At 48.4% G+C, this 16,264-nt stretch overlaps 2 protein-coding genes and 2 pseudogenes across 2 annotated transcripts; 2 read left to right on the top strand and 2 right to left on the bottom strand.

The window, feature by feature from the left end:
- Positions 1-1,628: 1,628 nt before the first annotated feature.
- LOC142423105 (peptidyl-prolyl cis-trans isomerase NIMA-interacting 4 pseudogene) lies at positions 1,629-2,024 on the bottom strand (annotated as a pseudogene).
- Positions 2,025-4,300: 2,276 nt separating this feature from the next.
- LOC142423104 (hemoglobin subunit zeta-like) lies at positions 4,301-5,284 on the top strand. The gene is made up of 3 exons (XM_075528283.1): positions 4,301-4,395; positions 4,794-4,998; positions 5,156-5,284. Exons 1-3 carry the CDS (start codon positions 4,301-4,303, stop codon positions 5,282-5,284), a joined length of 429 nt encoding a protein of 142 aa, XP_075384398.1.
- A 1,747-nt stretch (positions 5,285-7,031) lies between these two features.
- LOC142423103 (hemoglobin subunit alpha) lies at positions 7,032-7,698 on the top strand. The gene is made up of 3 exons (XM_075528282.1): positions 7,032-7,126; positions 7,251-7,455; positions 7,570-7,698. Exons 1-3 carry the CDS (start codon positions 7,032-7,034, stop codon positions 7,696-7,698), a joined length of 429 nt encoding a protein of 142 aa, XP_075384397.1.
- Positions 7,699-10,008: 2,310 nt separating this feature from the next.
- Positions 10,009-10,899, bottom strand: LOC142422871 (glycine N-phenylacetyltransferase pseudogene; annotated as a pseudogene).
- Between the last annotated feature and the right edge of the window lie 5,365 nt (positions 10,900-16,264).

Below are 16,264 nucleotides of genomic sequence, written 5' to 3'. Positions count from 1 at the left end.
TTTTATTGGGGGCTTATACAGTTCTTGTCACAGTCCATACATCGATTGCATCGCGCATGTTTGTGCATATGTTGCGGTCATTCTCTTCTAGACATTTGCTTTCTTTTGAGCCCTTGGTATCAGCTCGTCTTTTTTTCCCCTCCCTCCCCCAAATTTTTTAAAATAATAAAACTGTTTTAGTAATTATGTTCAGTGGGGCAGAAAACAATACGTTCTGGTGAGGGTGTGGAGAGACTGGCACACTCCTACACTGTTGGTAGCACCGTAAACGGTACTAACTGTGAAAAATGGTACGGCACTTCCTTAAAAATTTGGAAATGGGAATGTCATTTGATCCAGCAATCCCACTGCTAGGCCTGTATTCTAAAGAGACAGGCGCCAGCACACACACAGACAGACGTGCACCGTGTTTACTGCAGCACCATGCACAGCAGCAGAGATGCCAACAGCCAAAGGCCTGTGGATAGGTGAACGGATGCACAGCTGTGGCGTGAACGCCCAGTGGGACACAGAGGATGGAAAATAATAGCGATGAAACTGAAGGACATGGAAGGGGAGGGGCACGGAAAAAAAAAACAACCTGAAGGACATTTTCCAAGAGAAATAATTCCATCACAAGAGGACAAATCGGGATGGACAACAGAAAAGTGGGAGAAGGGAAATGTCGGACAGTGTGAGATAGGACAAAATAATGACTTATAAATTATCAAGTGTGCATGAGGGAGTGAGGAGGGAGGGGGGAAATGAGGAGCTGATGCCAGGGACTTACGTGGAGAGCAAGTGTTTTGAGAATGATGAGGGCAATGGATGTATAAATGTGCTTTACACAATTGGTGTATGTATGGACTGTGATACGAGTTGTATGAGCCCCCAATAAAATGTTTTTTTTTTTTAAAAAAAGGACAAATTTTGCCTGAGTCCACTGTAAAAAGCCAAAGAGAAGTTTACACACAGGAAAAGAGGGAAAAGGTATCTGAGGGTCTCCAGGGCTGGGAAGGGAGCAGAGGGGTGGTCCTGTCAGAAGGTGACTGGCCTGCAGTGGGCAGTAAGGGCTGATCAGCACTCTGTTCCTGTGAAGACAGCGGTCCGTGTCATGAAGCAAGACGAGGAAGAATCGCTGGATGGCAAATCCATTTGCTCTGTGAGTGTTCACTCAAATCAGAATAAAAAGGTTAAAAAGAAAAAAAGATGAAGACATACAAAGGAGCTTGACAAAGTTCATGGAAAAGGCCTTAATCTTTTAACTCCATTTCCCTGCCCCGCCCCTCTCCCTGCCTCCCCCGCCCCCATCAACTTTTTGGAGCTCCTTGTACAGGGTAAAGTTATAGTGGAAGAGAAAGCAAATCAGTGGTTACCAGAGGTTTGGGGCAAACAGACGAGACTGAAAAGGGGTGCACGTGGGGCGTAGAAGCATTTCTTGTCCTGATGGCGTGTGTTAAATGCATACAGCAGCACACTCTGACCGGTCAGTTTGTCCATTCACGTCCCATCTACATGTGCTTGACACAATGGATGGATGGGTGTTGTGAAAAAAACAGTATGAGCCCCCAATAAAATTATTTTTTAAAATACCCCATCCATTTTTTTCAAATGCAAATATAAAACATTTATTCAATTTTCATATGATTTTATTTTCTCCCTTCAATCATCATAGTACGATAACCAAATTTTGTCTTAACAGGAGGGTCTGTAGACACGGGTTTACCCAATCCGCTTACAGGCAAGGAAAATGCTGCTTCTTGAAATGGTCCTGTCATGGACCCTCTGGTCGCCCAACCCAAGTCACCCCTGGCCTGGCTTATCTTCACTCTATTGTGCAGCTACTTCACTGAATCTCAGTCCAGACTTCAATTTTTCCATGGCTTCCAAAATCCTGGTATGTTTGTTGCACAGAATGTGCCTGACCTTTATCGCATTACCACCACCTTTGGGGCCCTGAGCCTTCTTGCCAGCACTGTCGCTCCAACCCTGCTCCCCATTTCTTTCCCACCTTTCCCAGTACCGCTTTTTCCTTGGGGCGGCATCTGTGAGGCATGGCGAGGACCTCTCAGTTGCCCATCGCTTTATAGTGAATTAGGCGGGCCTCTGCAGGCCAGGGCATCAGTCTTGGGCTCTGCACTCACTAGGCTCCCCAGTGCCTCCCCTGCTTGGATTCCTTGTTTGTTCCCGCTTGTTAATATGATCTTCCCTTCACTCAGTATTACTCCCCCATTCTCCACTTCCCCGGTAGCCCTAAAAATCTGTTTCTTTCGTCATGAACGCTTTTTCTTGATTTAAAAATAACAATAACACCCTTCTGCTGTCGATTCATTTCACTCTCGGCGTAGGATCCTCTGATAGGCCCCATCCCACATCGTGCTTCACAGAGGATGCCTAGTATTCCATTGTGTGTATGCACCCGCACCTCCTTCCCCTTTCTTCCACGGCTGGGCATTGACGTGGTTTCCATCTTCCTGCTATTAAAAATGGTGCTGCAGTGAACCTGGGTGGGCATCTATCTGTTTGTCTAAAAAGTCAACTTATGGTATGTCAAAAATCACATAGAACATGTTGGCTCTGATATTAGATGATTCCCATGATATGAAATATCTAGGATTGGCTGTGGCTACGAGGTGCCGTCAGCGGGCCCTGACTAACAGCGACAGTGAGATGCTGCCCTGTCCTGTGCCCCTGCACAACGGCCCTCATTGTCGAGCTCCGTGCTGCAGCCGCCATGCCCGCTTATCTCGCCGCTGCCCCTCTGCTTTCCCAGCAAGATGTCCTTCTCCAGAGACTGGTTTCTCCTGACATGTCCAAAGCATGTGAGACGAGAGCTCACCCTCCTTGCCTCGAAGGACCCTTCTGGTCGGATAATGGGTTTGTCTTTGGGCCGTCCCTGGCCCTTTCCACATTCTTCCCCAGCGCCACACATCAAGCACAGCGATCTCCCTTCAGCCCTCCTTATTCGGGTCAGTTTCACATGCACACGTGGCGATGGGAAATGCCTGGGCCGCTTGGATCAGGTGCACCTGAGTTCGTTTTCCACACTTTAAGGAGGTCTTGTGAAGCTGGAGGTCTTCGTAACTGTTTGGACTCCAAAATGCATTGGCGGTTACCTAGGTGAGCAGGGAGACACCCAGGGCAGTGTGTTTCCCTAAGGATGGTGGGAATTTGAGAGTCGAGGGGATGGGTGAACAAATTATAACTTAAAGGACAACAAAAAGAGCATCATTTGCCTTCTTATTTAAAATGGCTGAGGTGGGGTGCGCTGGTCACTCCGAGAGCTTGCCCTAGGGCATGGATCCTCGGACCAGGATGCCAGGCCAGCTCGCCCTTCCTCCTGGGTGGGTCCTGCCCCCACCACACACCAGAGCTGATGTTCCTGGACAGACTGGAAGCGCTGATCAGGGGAGTGGGGCAGGCCAGGAAGACCATGGGGAGCCCAGTGCCTGCAGCCAGGGGCTCACACTCCTGTCAGGGAGGTCCACGTGGGACCCCGCTGCACACATTCCCATTGTGTGGTTCTGAATGGATATGAGCAGGCTGCAGTTGCAGGGGTGACCACCTTAGTCCCTGGCCCCTATCTTGCTCCACTTATGGTCAAGCTGTGGCCAACACACCCCCACCCCGAAAGGGAGCAAGGGTGTCAGGAGTGATAGCCCCTCGCCCCACCAGTCCTGCCAGACCCCAATGCTCATTGTCACGGGATCTGATTGTTTGGGTCTGGTCTCGACCGGGCAGCCCCCATCTCCTCTCCGGCTTCTCAGGAAGATGAAACCTCACAGCCCCTGTTCCCAGCCTCTTGGGAAGATGGATGAGCTATTGAACTATGCAGCTCCTGCCCCAACACCCCAAAGAGCCTCTCTCTCCAGGCTGGGCATGTGTAGCCCCTTCCCCAGCACCTCAGGAAGCAATTAATCTTCCCAGGCTGGTTTGTATCACCTCTTTCCCTGCGCTCCAGAGAGCAGGTTGGCAAACAAGATGACTTCCCACGGGTCGCATCCTGACTCAAGGCCCTGCAGCTGCAAGCGATAAAAAAAAGATATCCCTTCCTTCTGTCTGCGACTTCCCTGAACTAACTCATTGGGTTGTGGAACTTGTCCAGGGTCCTCCCTCGTCCTAATAATCCCTCTCTATACTTCTCATTCTTGTCTGAACCTTATCTCCTTCTGTACTTCTGTCTCCAACCTCTCACTGATAAGAGATCCCACCTCTAAAACCCCCTCCTCTCTCCCAGGCCCTGACTTCATATAAGAGGACTGGGGACCGAGCTGCATCCAAGCCAGTCCTGAGCTTCACTAGCTGCTGCCAAGCCGCCACCATGTCTCTGACCAAGGCCGAGAGAACCAACATCTTGTCCATGTGGAGCAAGATCTCCATGCAGGCTGGAAGCATCGGCATGGAGACCCTGGAGAGGTGAGCAGCTCGGCCAGGCATGGCACTGGACTGTGGGTGAGGACAGGGGGCAGGGAGGGGACAGCCTGAGGAGGGCTCACAAGAAGGATCCAGTGGGGAATATCAGGGAGAGGGGTCAGTGAGGAGGTCAGTAAAGGTAATGTCTGTGTCTTCGCCCCCCAGCATTGTTAATGAAAGATGAGTGAGTGAATGGATGGGCGGTCAGTGATTGAATGAACTGGTGTGCACTGGGCAGTGACTGGAGACTGGAAGAGGAGAGTTTGCAGGATTGCTATGTTCACATTTCACTTGTCTTAAATTTGTGCATCATGGACTTTTTACATTCATTTAATTTGTTAACATTGTAATTGGATATAACGACTTGACTACTGGGTCTGGGTGCCCTCGTGTCCCTTCAGGCTGTTCATCACCTACCCCCAGACCAAGACCTACTTCCCACACTTCGACCTGCAACAGGGCTCGGCCCAGGTGCGCACACACGGCACCAAGGTGATGGCCGCAGTGGGCGACGCAGTCAAGCACATGGACGACATCTCGGGGGCTCTGGCCAAACTGAGCGAGCTGCACGCCTACATCCTGCGCGTGGACCCCGTCAACTTCAAGGTGTATGCGCAGAGGGGGGACGCTGGGCGCGGGAGGGAGGGGGAAAGAGGGACGAGATCCTTGCCCACTCCTTTGGCCCTCCCCCTGGCCTCCCAACCAACCTCCCTCCTCCCCCCCTCTGTCCCCTGCTGGCACTGAACCCAGTCCTTGCCCCCAGCTCCTGTCTCACTGCCTGCTGGTGACCTTGGCCGCGCGCTTCCCCACCGACTTCACTGCTGAGACCCACTCTGCCTGGGACAAGTTCCTGGCCATCCTGTCCTCCGTGCTGACCGAGAAGTACCGCTGAGTGCGGCTCCCCAGCCTCGGGCTGTGGCAGGCTGCGGCCACTCCTGCCCCTGAGCCTGTCCCCCAGTTTCTCCCCGAATGACTCCCCAATAAACGGATGAGGATACACAAGTCCAGTGCTGTGTTCTGAGGCTTATTTTGGGGTGTGTGTGTCAGGGGTTGAGAGTAACTTGGGGATAGGATGGGGGACTTGGTGGAATGCATGTAGTTCTATGCAACCCTAACTTTGAGGAAGGCTTAGGGGTGGTCTCTGCCCCCTGAGGACCTCTGGGGGTGGTAGAGCAGCAGGGACTGGGTCCACAAGTGCCTTTGGGCCTCTTATTAGTCTGGGTATTTTTGAGAAACAAATCCACAGAAACTCATGCATAAGAGAGAGTTTTATATAAAGGTTAAGTGCACATCAAGAAAACATCCCAACCCAGTGCTGTCCAAGCCCACAAGTCCAACATTAACCCATTAACCCATATGTCCGACACCAATCCACAAAGTCCTCCTCCATCTCACAAACAGACGCAATGATGCCGACTGCAGGGGGAAAGCCAAGTCAGTGAATGTATAAGCATCTCAGTGCTGGCAGAGGATTCCACACGGCTGCTCCAGCACCCAGGGCTGCATTGGGGTACGTCCATGTGGCTTCTCCTCAGGGATGTCTTGCAGGAAGTCAGCTGCACTCTGGCCCAATAACCAGAAAGCAAGAGACCCAAGAACTTGAAAGGGGAGGCTTACCGAGCCATTTCTCCCTCCGCCCTTCAATTAACCCCACATGTGTTTATCAGCCAGGTTGGTACCATAAACTAACTCAGGCCTCTTTCCTCCCCCATCCCCCCAAAACTGCCCAGGTTGTCACTTGGCTCAATGTGTCTAGGAAGTGCCTGGACTCAGGGGACTGCTCCTCCAGGTGGGAGTCGCAGCCCCTCCCCACGGTTCAGGCATGTGGTGGCTCCCCCCTCCCTCCCACGCCCCTCTCTGGGTCCTCTTTGTGCATTCCTGGCCCTGGGAATTGCCTTCACAGGCAAACAATTACAACTTCTGCCCAAAGTTCACAGCTCGGGGGCTCATGAACTACAGTGACCATCTGTCTGCACACCCAGGAGGCCCAGGTCTTGACCTCTGCACTGGGGACAGGCAGCTAGAAACACCCCCTCCCGAACTGAGGGTCCCCCCCCTTGTGGCTCAGAAAGCCGATGTACGGGGGGCCCAGTGCAGCTGCGCACTGTGACACTATTTGATTAAGCCCGAAGTTCTGAGGTGACTGACCTCCCTGGGTCTGTGAGCTCAGTGCAGTAATGCAGGGGTCTGGCCAGACCCTGTGGGAGCAGACTGCCCCACCTCTCCCCTGCTGTCAGCCCCCCCCCCCCCCCGACCCCCTGCTGCCCTCAGAAAGAATCCCTGGCTTTTGTGGGTTGGGGAGGGAGGGTCTGAGGCTCTGGGAACCCTGGAGTCAGCCCCCAGGTCTGAGCAGGGATGCCTGAGGCTGAGGACCCCTTGGGACTCCCGGAGGGGCCCCACTTAGAGTGCTGCATTTTGGCTCTTGCCTGACAGAGGAGGGCAGCCTGGCAACTCCGGCCTTGGCCATCCCCAACCCCTTCTTCCACAACAAAGGTTCCTGGACCCACCCCCAAGGGGCTCTGTGCCAGCCAATCAGCGCCGCCCGCGCAGGCGTGGCCCCGGGGTCCAGGCATAAAAGTGCCACCGCTCCCCAGTCCAGGCACACTTCCTACCCTCCACAGACTCAGAAAGATCTCACCATGGTGCTGTCTGCTGCTGATAAGGCCAACGTGAAGGCCGTCTGGGAAAAGGCCGGCACCAATGTGGGCAAATATGGCGGCGAAGCCCTGGACAGGTGAAACCCTCTCTCCCCTGCTTCCATGCACCCGAGCCCCACAACCCACCCAGGCCCCTCGCCCTCTGAATCCAGTGGACTCCCTCCTCCATCCACCCGTGCTCACCCTGCTTTCTCCCCACAGGACCTTCCTCTCCTTCCCCACCACCAAGACCTACTTCCCTCACATGGACCTGACCCCGGGTTCCTCTGACATCATGGCCCATGGCAAGAAGGTGGCGGATGCGCTGACCCTGGCCGTCGGCCACATGGATGACCTGCCCGGCGCCCTGTCCAAGCTGAGTGACCTGCACGCCTACAAGCTGAGGGTGGACCCTGTCAACTTCAAGGTGAGGAAGGGGAGACCCGGGGTGGCAGGGGCAGCAGGTTTGGCTGGCAGGGCTGAGGTCTGTGGAGGGGAGGGTCTCCTGATGCCCCCTCACCTTCTTCCCCTCTCTGCTCAGCTCCTGAGCCACTGCCTGCTGGTGACTCTGGCCAGCCACCTGCCTGGCGATTTCACCCCTGCCGCCCACGCCTCCCTGGACAAGTTCCTCAGCGCTGTGAGCACCGTGCTGACCTCCAAGTACCGTTAACCTGGAACCCAGTCGAGTTGCCCCCAGTCTTCCTCCCTCCCTGCACATGCCTCCAAGCCTTTAAATAAAGTCTGAGTGGGTGGCAGCCTGGTGTGGCTTTGGCTGTTTCCGCGAACGTCCCAGGGACAGGTGGGGCTCTCCTTGCTCGGCCACCGTCCCTCTCTGGTGGCCAGGGGGAGGGTGTCGAGGAGGGCAGGAGAGGCAGAGGCATCGCTGCGCTGCCCTGGGAAAGAAAAGACCTAGATGTGCGATGCCAATTCCCAGCGTGACCCTTCGCAGGCTCTGGAGGAGCAGAGTACAACTTGGTCCCTGGCAGCGCTCTGGACCCTGAAGTTTCTGGGGGAGTCAGTGCTCCAGCAGGCCCAGCTCTGCTTCCTGTCATTCCCCAAGTGTCAGTGTGGGATCCCAGGCTGCTACATCCTCAAAGACTCCTCTTCCTGCCATCCAGTTCCCCGTGGCTGCTCCACACCCCCCTGTGTTGTCTCCGACTGGATCTGACCCCCGGGGAGTGGCCGCAGCCACTCTGTATGTCTCCCCTCTGCTCACTGCATCCCTCAGAGCGACTCACAGACTCACAGAGACCTTGTGTAAGGTTTCCAAAACTGTAAACATTTACAAAATAACAACACCCGTTCACAGTCTCCTCCTGCTGAGCAGCTGATAGATTTGAACCTGAGACTCCCCAGTTAGTCCAGTGTTTGACATAAGCTGCCACCTGGCCTCCTGCCTATAGCCTAGGAAAACATGAGATAACATCAACCTAGAGTTTCCCAGGCTCAGTCTTTAAAGTTGGGATGAGAGAGAGTCCTCCCCTCCCCCTGCCTAGGGCTACAGATTCAGCTCTTGCCCAATCCACTTTCTCTTCGGTGTTCTCAAATAGGATCCCACTCGCCCTGGTGGTGCTGTGGGTGAGGTGTTAGGCGGCTCACGTCAAGGTCAGAGGTTCAAACCCTGCATAGCTGAGGAGGCCGTAAAAGTCATGGTCTCACAAACTCTGCAGAGAGAGAGTCCACCAAAGCCTAGCAGCATATCAGGGGCACAGACAGACAGAAAGAAAATGTGTCCCTTAGAGTCAGAAAAGAGACCCGCCCTCACTCAGGAGGAGAACTGCAAACCCAGCAGAGTGCTGTGGAGCGGACTCCAAAGCTGTGCGTCTTCAGGGGACCAGCTGTAGGCGCCAGTGTGATGCCTACTTTTTGGTAAGCAGAGCACGCTTAACCCGCAGTGTCACTAGGACTCTGCTAGGTGCATTCTCTGAAAAATAAAATGCACACCAACCCTCCTCTCCTTACTTCAGCTCCTCTTGACCCGATGGGACAGAGTAGAACCGTAACTTTACGGGTCTAGAAAGCCTCATCTTTCTCCTGCAGAGCAGCTGCTGGTTTTGAACGGCTGACCTTAGGGTTAGCAGCCCACTGTGTAACCACGACTCCACCAGAGCTCCAGTCTCAAGAGTCTGACCACACTGGATGAGGCTGAGAAAGTAAGGTGGGCTGGGGTGGGGGTGGACAGGATGCAGTTGCAAAATGAATCAGGTCCCTTTTCTTCAAAAGACACTGGAAGAATCAAGTGTCCATGGCAGGGGACTGACGGAAAGAGCAAACAATACCAAGAGCCAAGACTGTGGCACCTCAAGCAAACCAGCCTTTCCCCTGGTGGTCTGGGTGCTGGTAACGTGATCCCGTAGGACAAAGCCCAACTACTCATAAAGCAGCTGCTGGGTCCAGCCACTGACCCTCCAGTGAGCGCTGAAGTGTGTCAACCACTGTGCCACAGGGCTCCGTGGGAGTGGTGGCCAGTGTTTGTGAAGCGAGAAGATGCAGTGTAGTGTGAAGAAACCAGACCAAACTCACTGCCTCGTCTCAGAGACCCGACCCTCTACGTCAGGGTAGAACTGCCTCTGCGGGTTTCTGAGACTGTAACTTTTTACCGGAGTAGACAGCCTCGTCTTTTTCTGTGCGGCTGGCTGGTGGTTTTGAACTGCTGAACTTTGGCTTAGCAGACTCCAAGTGAAACAACTGTGCCCCGGAGCGGTGTGTATGGCAGACTGACTACCTTTTATGTGAGAAGGGCAGTCAAGTAAGAATACATACAATCGCACCTTTAGGAAGTTCTTGAGAAAATGGAATGGAAGGATTTTTATGTCTCAACTTGTTCTGTTAAATTCATTCCATCAAGTTCAGGACATGCTTTTTTTTTTCAACTTGCCAATAACAAAGCATTTAATTAGATGAACATGTTACTGCCACCAAAGCGTGGCCACTAGCTCAACCTCTTATTACAACGCTCCCTTTCTCTCCAGTCACGGACTCAGGCCCCTTCACACGGACTGCTTTCAGGGTCAGAGCCACAGAGACGCACAGGTCCTCTGGCTCCAGTCACAGGCCAGGCGGCCATGCTGCAGAAATCACTCATTTTCTGTATAAACTCGTTGGCTCTGGCCGTATGGTTATATGTGGGGAAGCCAAGTTTGTCCAGAGACTGGATATAGGAATAGAGAAGATGGGATATGAGGTCCCATGCCCAGTACTTGGGGACAGTGGCGCCCATTCTCAGTTCTCCAGCCTGATCCATCCACATCCAGCGCACAGGGGTTCCCTCAGGCCCCAGCAAGCACATGGTGGGGAAGGTGTGGATAAAACACTCGATCAATCTTTGGCTTCTCTCATTGCCACAGAAATGCCAAAATTTATTCAGCAAGGCAGCGTGGGTGATGTTCAGGGATGAGTGTTTAAACAGCTCTTCATTCATGGGCTTGGGTCTTCTCATTTCAGGAGGTTATCGTTTTACCTGAGCAGAGTGGGAACCAAGGTCTTCACTGTTGTAGGCCTCATATAAAGAATGAATGCACTGTGTTCTCTTGACCTTTGTGGATTTAATGGACGCACGATTTTGCATCACTTCATCCGGACTAGACTGTGAACTTTGAATCTGCAAGTGCTGTTTCCAGTTGATGACTTCTGAGATGCCAAGGAATTCCTGGAAGTTCTTGGAATCCTTAGAATAGATTTGGTAAGTGTTGGTGTAGTGATCAAAGATATCTGTCACATCCTGTTCTTCCGGGCAGACAGCCACTGCATTATAATCTGGTCATTTGTCCACTAGCGCCTTTAGTTTAGAAGGATTTCCCTGGCTCGTGTGGAATAGGGTCGCGTAAACCTTGAAGGACTCAGTGATTTCTCCAACGTCTGTAACATCCATGAGCTCTCCAAGTGGAGTCTGTTGGCAGACGCCTTAACCTTCGCAGTTGAGCAGCTGCTGCCTGGGACGCTGGAATTTTGGAATTCGACCTGAGTCTCCTGTTCCCCTGGAGGTGAGTTTAACTGTGGGACCAGTCTTCTGGCTTGACTTGGGAAGGGGACTAGATATGGTCTGAATTCTCCCCAGTGCTTCTCACCAGGATGCTGGTTGAGAAGTCTGGACTCAGGGCATTCTTGAAACCTGTCACAGCCAGTTCTTTGCTCCCTAAAGGATGGAAGGTCCTGGGAATTTAGCCACATCAGTGCAGTCGGAACTCAATAGGAATGGGTGCCCTTCAAGGATTTCTTTTTTTTTAAATCTTTTTATTGGGGCTCATAAGGCTCTTATCACAATCCATACATACATCAATTGAGCAAAGCACCCTTATACATTCGTTGCACTCGTCACTCTCATAATTCACCTTCCTCAAGGATTTCTAAAGATGAAGGAACCAGAAGCAATCAGAAGGCCCCACGTCAGGACTCTAGAGTGAATGGCTAAGGATTTCTCTTGGGACTTCTGGCAACACTGTCCTTGTTTGACGAGAGGGCTGAGCAGCAGTGTCGGGTGGAGAGGACCCTGTGAAGCGCTCTCAGATGTTTTTCTCCTAAGGCTTCTGTTGACTTTCTCAAAACACAATACCGGTGGCTGCAATCGTTCTCTGGTCCTCCAGCAAGTCAAAAAGCCTTGAGACCCCCCCTTAAAAAAGCGCTGCTGTCATGACTTTCTTTGACTGCACCTCTCGGTAGCCCCTGCTTTATCTCAAGGATCACGTTGGTAGAACCATAGGTCACCTCCTGTTATTTGGAGCTTGATGCCCCTTGTTTAAATACCCACGGAGAGCGTCTGCTCTCGTCTGCAGCTGGTCTGAGCACAGCAGCTGGGCATCCGTGGAGCAGAAAGTATGCTCAACTTTAATTTTTCAGTCAGAATCGTGTAAGCTGAGCCAGGCAAGCTGTCGAGGGTGTTGGCTGTTGCTTCTGCTGTGAACTGCTGGTTAGAAAAAAGCAAAAGAGCGGACTCTGCTAAAAGAGTAAATGTGAGGTGGTAACTCACCCTTCTTTTCACTTATCTTTCTCCCACAGCTAACGAACACTGACCTTTCTTCATATGGTTGTTGGACACCTGGGTGTTGTCTTTATTAAATTGTCAGTTCCTGGCCTGTGCCCACATTTTAAAATTGGGTTATTTGTATTTTTTTTATTGAAGTGTTGTGATTTTCTATAGATCTTTGAAACTATCTCTTTCTCCCAGGTATCATCACTAAATATATTTTCCCAATCTGTAGGTTCTTTTTGAACTCTTTTGATGAAGTCTACTGATGCGTACAAATGTATTTTTAGAAGATCCCAGTCCTTTATTTTATCTTCTACAGTGTGGATATTTTTCATTATGTTTGATAGAATATTTAGTTGTTTGTTCGTTTATTTTTAAAAATCATTTTATTAAAAATTTATTTTATTGGGGGGCTAATACAACTCTTTCTCCCCCCATAATTTATTTGTTTGTTTGTTTTAATCATCTTATTAGGGGCTCATACAACTCTTATCAGAATCATATATACATCAATTATTTAAAGCACATTTGTACATTCATTAACCTCATCATTCTCAAAACATTTGCTCTCCACTTAAGGCCTGGCATCAGGTCCTCATTTTTTCCCCTCCCTCTCCACTCCCTTGGTAGTATATTTATGCCTTGTATTAGGGCCCTTAAGATTTTCCTTTAATTTTTTTTGTCCCTATTTTTTTTAATTGATGGTCTTTGGGGTTCTGGGGTTTATATTTAGATCTTTTATCCATCTTGAGTTCATTTTTGTACATGATGTGAGGTGTAGCCCTGCTTCTTTATTTTCCAGGCAAAGATCCTGTTTTTCTGGCACCACTTATTGAAAGTGCTATCTCTCTCTTCCCCCCTCAATGTGTTTTAGCCCTTTATCAAGCATCAGGGAGGTGCGTTTGGTTGGACTGCTGGATTCTCAGTTCTAACCCATTGGTCTTTGTGTCTGTCTTTGTACCAGGACCGAGCTGTTTTGATTACCGTGGCTATCTAATAGGTTTTAAAGTCAGGGAGTGAAAGGCCTCCTGCTTTGTTTTTGTTTTTTAATACATGTTTTGTTTATAGTGGGTTCTTTACTTTCCATCTAAAGTGGGTGGTAGGTTTTTCCATTTCTGTGAAGAGTTGTGTTGGACTTGTAATGCATTCTTGGTAAGATTGGCTTTATCAGAATGTTTCATCTGCCTGTGTGGAACATGACAGCTTGTTCCATTTGTGTAAGTGTCTTTTGGTGTCTTGTAGGAGTGTTTTGTAGTTTTCCTTGTATAAGTCTCTTGTTTCTCTGGTAAGGTTTATTCCTACATATTTCATCTTTTGTGTAGTTATTGTAAATGGAATTGTTCTTTTAATACCTTTTCCAGTATCATCATCTTTCTTTAATCTTCTTTAATATACAAGAATCCAGCCGATTTCTTTATGTCAATCGTATATAACCTGCTGTGCTGGAAAATTCTTCACCTAGTTCTAGCAACTTTTTAATCAAATCTTCGGGGTTTTTTGCATATGGGATTATGTCCTCTGCAAATGGGGAGTTTTGTGGCTGCTGGGCCAATGTAGATGCCTTTAGTATCTTTCCGATGTCTCATAGCTCTGGCTAAGACTTGCAGCACTCCGTGACGTCCTCACAGCCTCTTCATTCAGAGCGAATGGCCGTGATTAAGTTGAGGGATCCCCCTTCTTTCCTCTCGTATTCAGTATTTCCATCAAGAATGGGGGCTGACTTTTATCAAATGCCTTTTCTGCATCAATTGATAGAATCATATTTTTCTTATCCATGTTTTTTTTATGTGGTGAATTATGTGGATTATTTTCTAATATTAAATCATCTTTGCATCTCTGAATGAATACCACTTGATCATGGTATATTATTCTTTGAGGCTTTGTTGAATTCTGATAGCTAGAGTTTTACTGAAAATTTTGGCATCTAAAAAAAAAAAAGAAAGAATATGTTGGCGTCTGTATTCATCAGAGATATTGGTCTATAGTTTTCAATTCTGGTGATGTCTTTGCCTGGCTTAGGTCTCAGGGTTAAAATGCATAGAATTAATTTGGTAGTGTATGGTCCATTTGTATACTATGAAATAGTTAATGTAGAATTTATATTAACTCTCATCTAAATATTTGGTAGAATTCCCAATGAAACTATCTGATCCTGAACTTTTTTTTCCCCAATCATTTTATTGGGAGCTTGTTCAGCTCTTATCACAATCCATTTATCCATCCATTGTGTCAGCACATTTGTACATATATTGCCATCATCATTCTCAAAACATCTGCTTTCTACTTGAGCCCTTGGTATCAGCTCATTTTCACCCTCCCACACCCTCTCTCCCTCATAACCCTTTATAATTTATCATTTTTTCCTAGATTTTTTATACTGGGAGTTCTTTGTGACTAGATCTGTTTCTTCTTGTGTTATAGGCTTGTTGAGATTTTCTCCATCACTCTATGATAATTAAGGCAGATAATGCATTTCTAGAAATGAATTAATTTCTTCTGGTTTATCAAATTTGTAGCAATACAAATTTTTGTAATATCATATGATCTTTTTATCTCACTTTGCTCTTTGGTAATGTCATCCATTTAATTGCTTATTTGTAAATTTTACTTTTTCTCATTCTTTTCCTTTGTTAGGTTTGCCAGTGGTTTATCAATGTTGTTAATCATTTCAAAGAATCAACTTCTTGCCTTGATTTTTTTCTATAGTTTTAAAATGTATGTATGTTGAGAATGATGATGGCAACAAATGTACAAATGTGCTTGACACAATGGAAGGATGTATGGATTGTGATAAGAGTTGTACAAGTCCCCAATAAAAATTATTTTTATTAATAAATCTTTTTATTGGGGCTCATAATACTCTTATCACAATCCGTACATACATCAATTGAGCAAAGCACCCTTATACATTTATTGCACTCGTCATTCTCAAAATTCACCTTCCACTTGGGTTCCTAGAATCAGCTCAGTTTCCTTTTTTTTCCCTCCCCCACCCTCCCCGAAAAATGATTTTTAAAAAAATTCTCTGATTCATTTAGGTCTCCCCTAATCTTTTTTTTATTTAATAAATCTTTTTATTGGGGCTCATAATACTCTTATCACAATCCATACATACATCAATTGAGCAAAGACGCTTCCCCTAATCTTTATTATTTCTTTTCTTCTAGAGTCGGAGGGTTTTTCTGCTGGTTCCCCCCCCCCATTGTTGTAGTTGATGCATTGAGGTGTTAATTTAATTTTTTCTTCCTTTCTGATGTGTGCAGTTATTGCTATAGCTGCCCCCTGAGTACCCCTTTTGCCCTGTTCCAGAGATTTTGATATGTAGTAGTTTAGTTCCCCTTGTTTCACGGAAACTTTTTATCATGTTATTTATTTCTTCAATTACCCAGTATTTCTAAAGTAAGGTGTTATTTAATTTCCATGCATTTGATTTTTTTGGTAACACCATTATTACAAAGGAAAACATGAAAATGAAAATGGCTTTCCCACCAAAGGATAAGACTTTAAAGGCAATGACAAGGGCTAGGGTGGGGCAGGGGAAGGGTGGGGGTGGCAGGGGAGGGGTGGGGAAGGGAGGGTCAAGAAGGTAGCGAGATAGGAAGGGTGGGAAAATACGAAGAAGCAGCACAGATGGGGGCTTAGCGGTATACTGTCACTAATTTGATGAGATGAGTTATGCAGCGACATAGAATATGTTTATCTTTGTGTGTATTACAGTCCACAAACAAAACGGGGAGGAATATATAGTAATTAATAATATAATAGTAATAACATATTATAATATATTATATAGTGTATTAATTAATAATATATTGATAATGTATATTAATAAGGAAAACTGAAGAAACGGTGATGCCTTTGAGCCAGGAGGGTGGTATTAAATATACCCTGGCCTGCCGGAGTGTGTTTGGAGTTGGTTTGTTGGGAAATTCCAATGGGGGATAGTTCTACTCTATAGGGTTGGTGTGAGTCAAACGAACTTGATGGGAGTGTGTGTGTGTGTGTGTGTGTGTGTGTGTGTGAAATCAGATGACAGAAATACACCCTGAGTTCATCGAGTCATTTCATCGGCCAACGAAAATGAACAAACAGATTCTGCATCAAAAAAATAATCTCTAGTCATCAATGCGCCCTCAGGGGGTGCCAGTCATAAAGCACGTGACTCCTAGCCTACAGGTGGCCTATGGTGACCCACCCAGAGGCCCCTCGGAAGCTAGGATTGGAGATCTGGTCCCCCAGGGTAGCAGCCCTGCAAAGCCTACGGAGCTGT

This window comes from Tenrec ecaudatus, chromosome 12 (genome assembly GCF_050624435.1).
Source record: "Tenrec ecaudatus isolate mTenEca1 chromosome 12, mTenEca1.hap1, whole genome shotgun sequence".
NCBI classification, from domain to species: Eukaryota; Metazoa; Chordata; class Mammalia; order Afrosoricida; family Tenrecidae; genus Tenrec; species Tenrec ecaudatus.
Note: the sequence above shows the minus strand (reverse complement) of the source record. Positions and strands in the feature narration are given on the sequence as shown.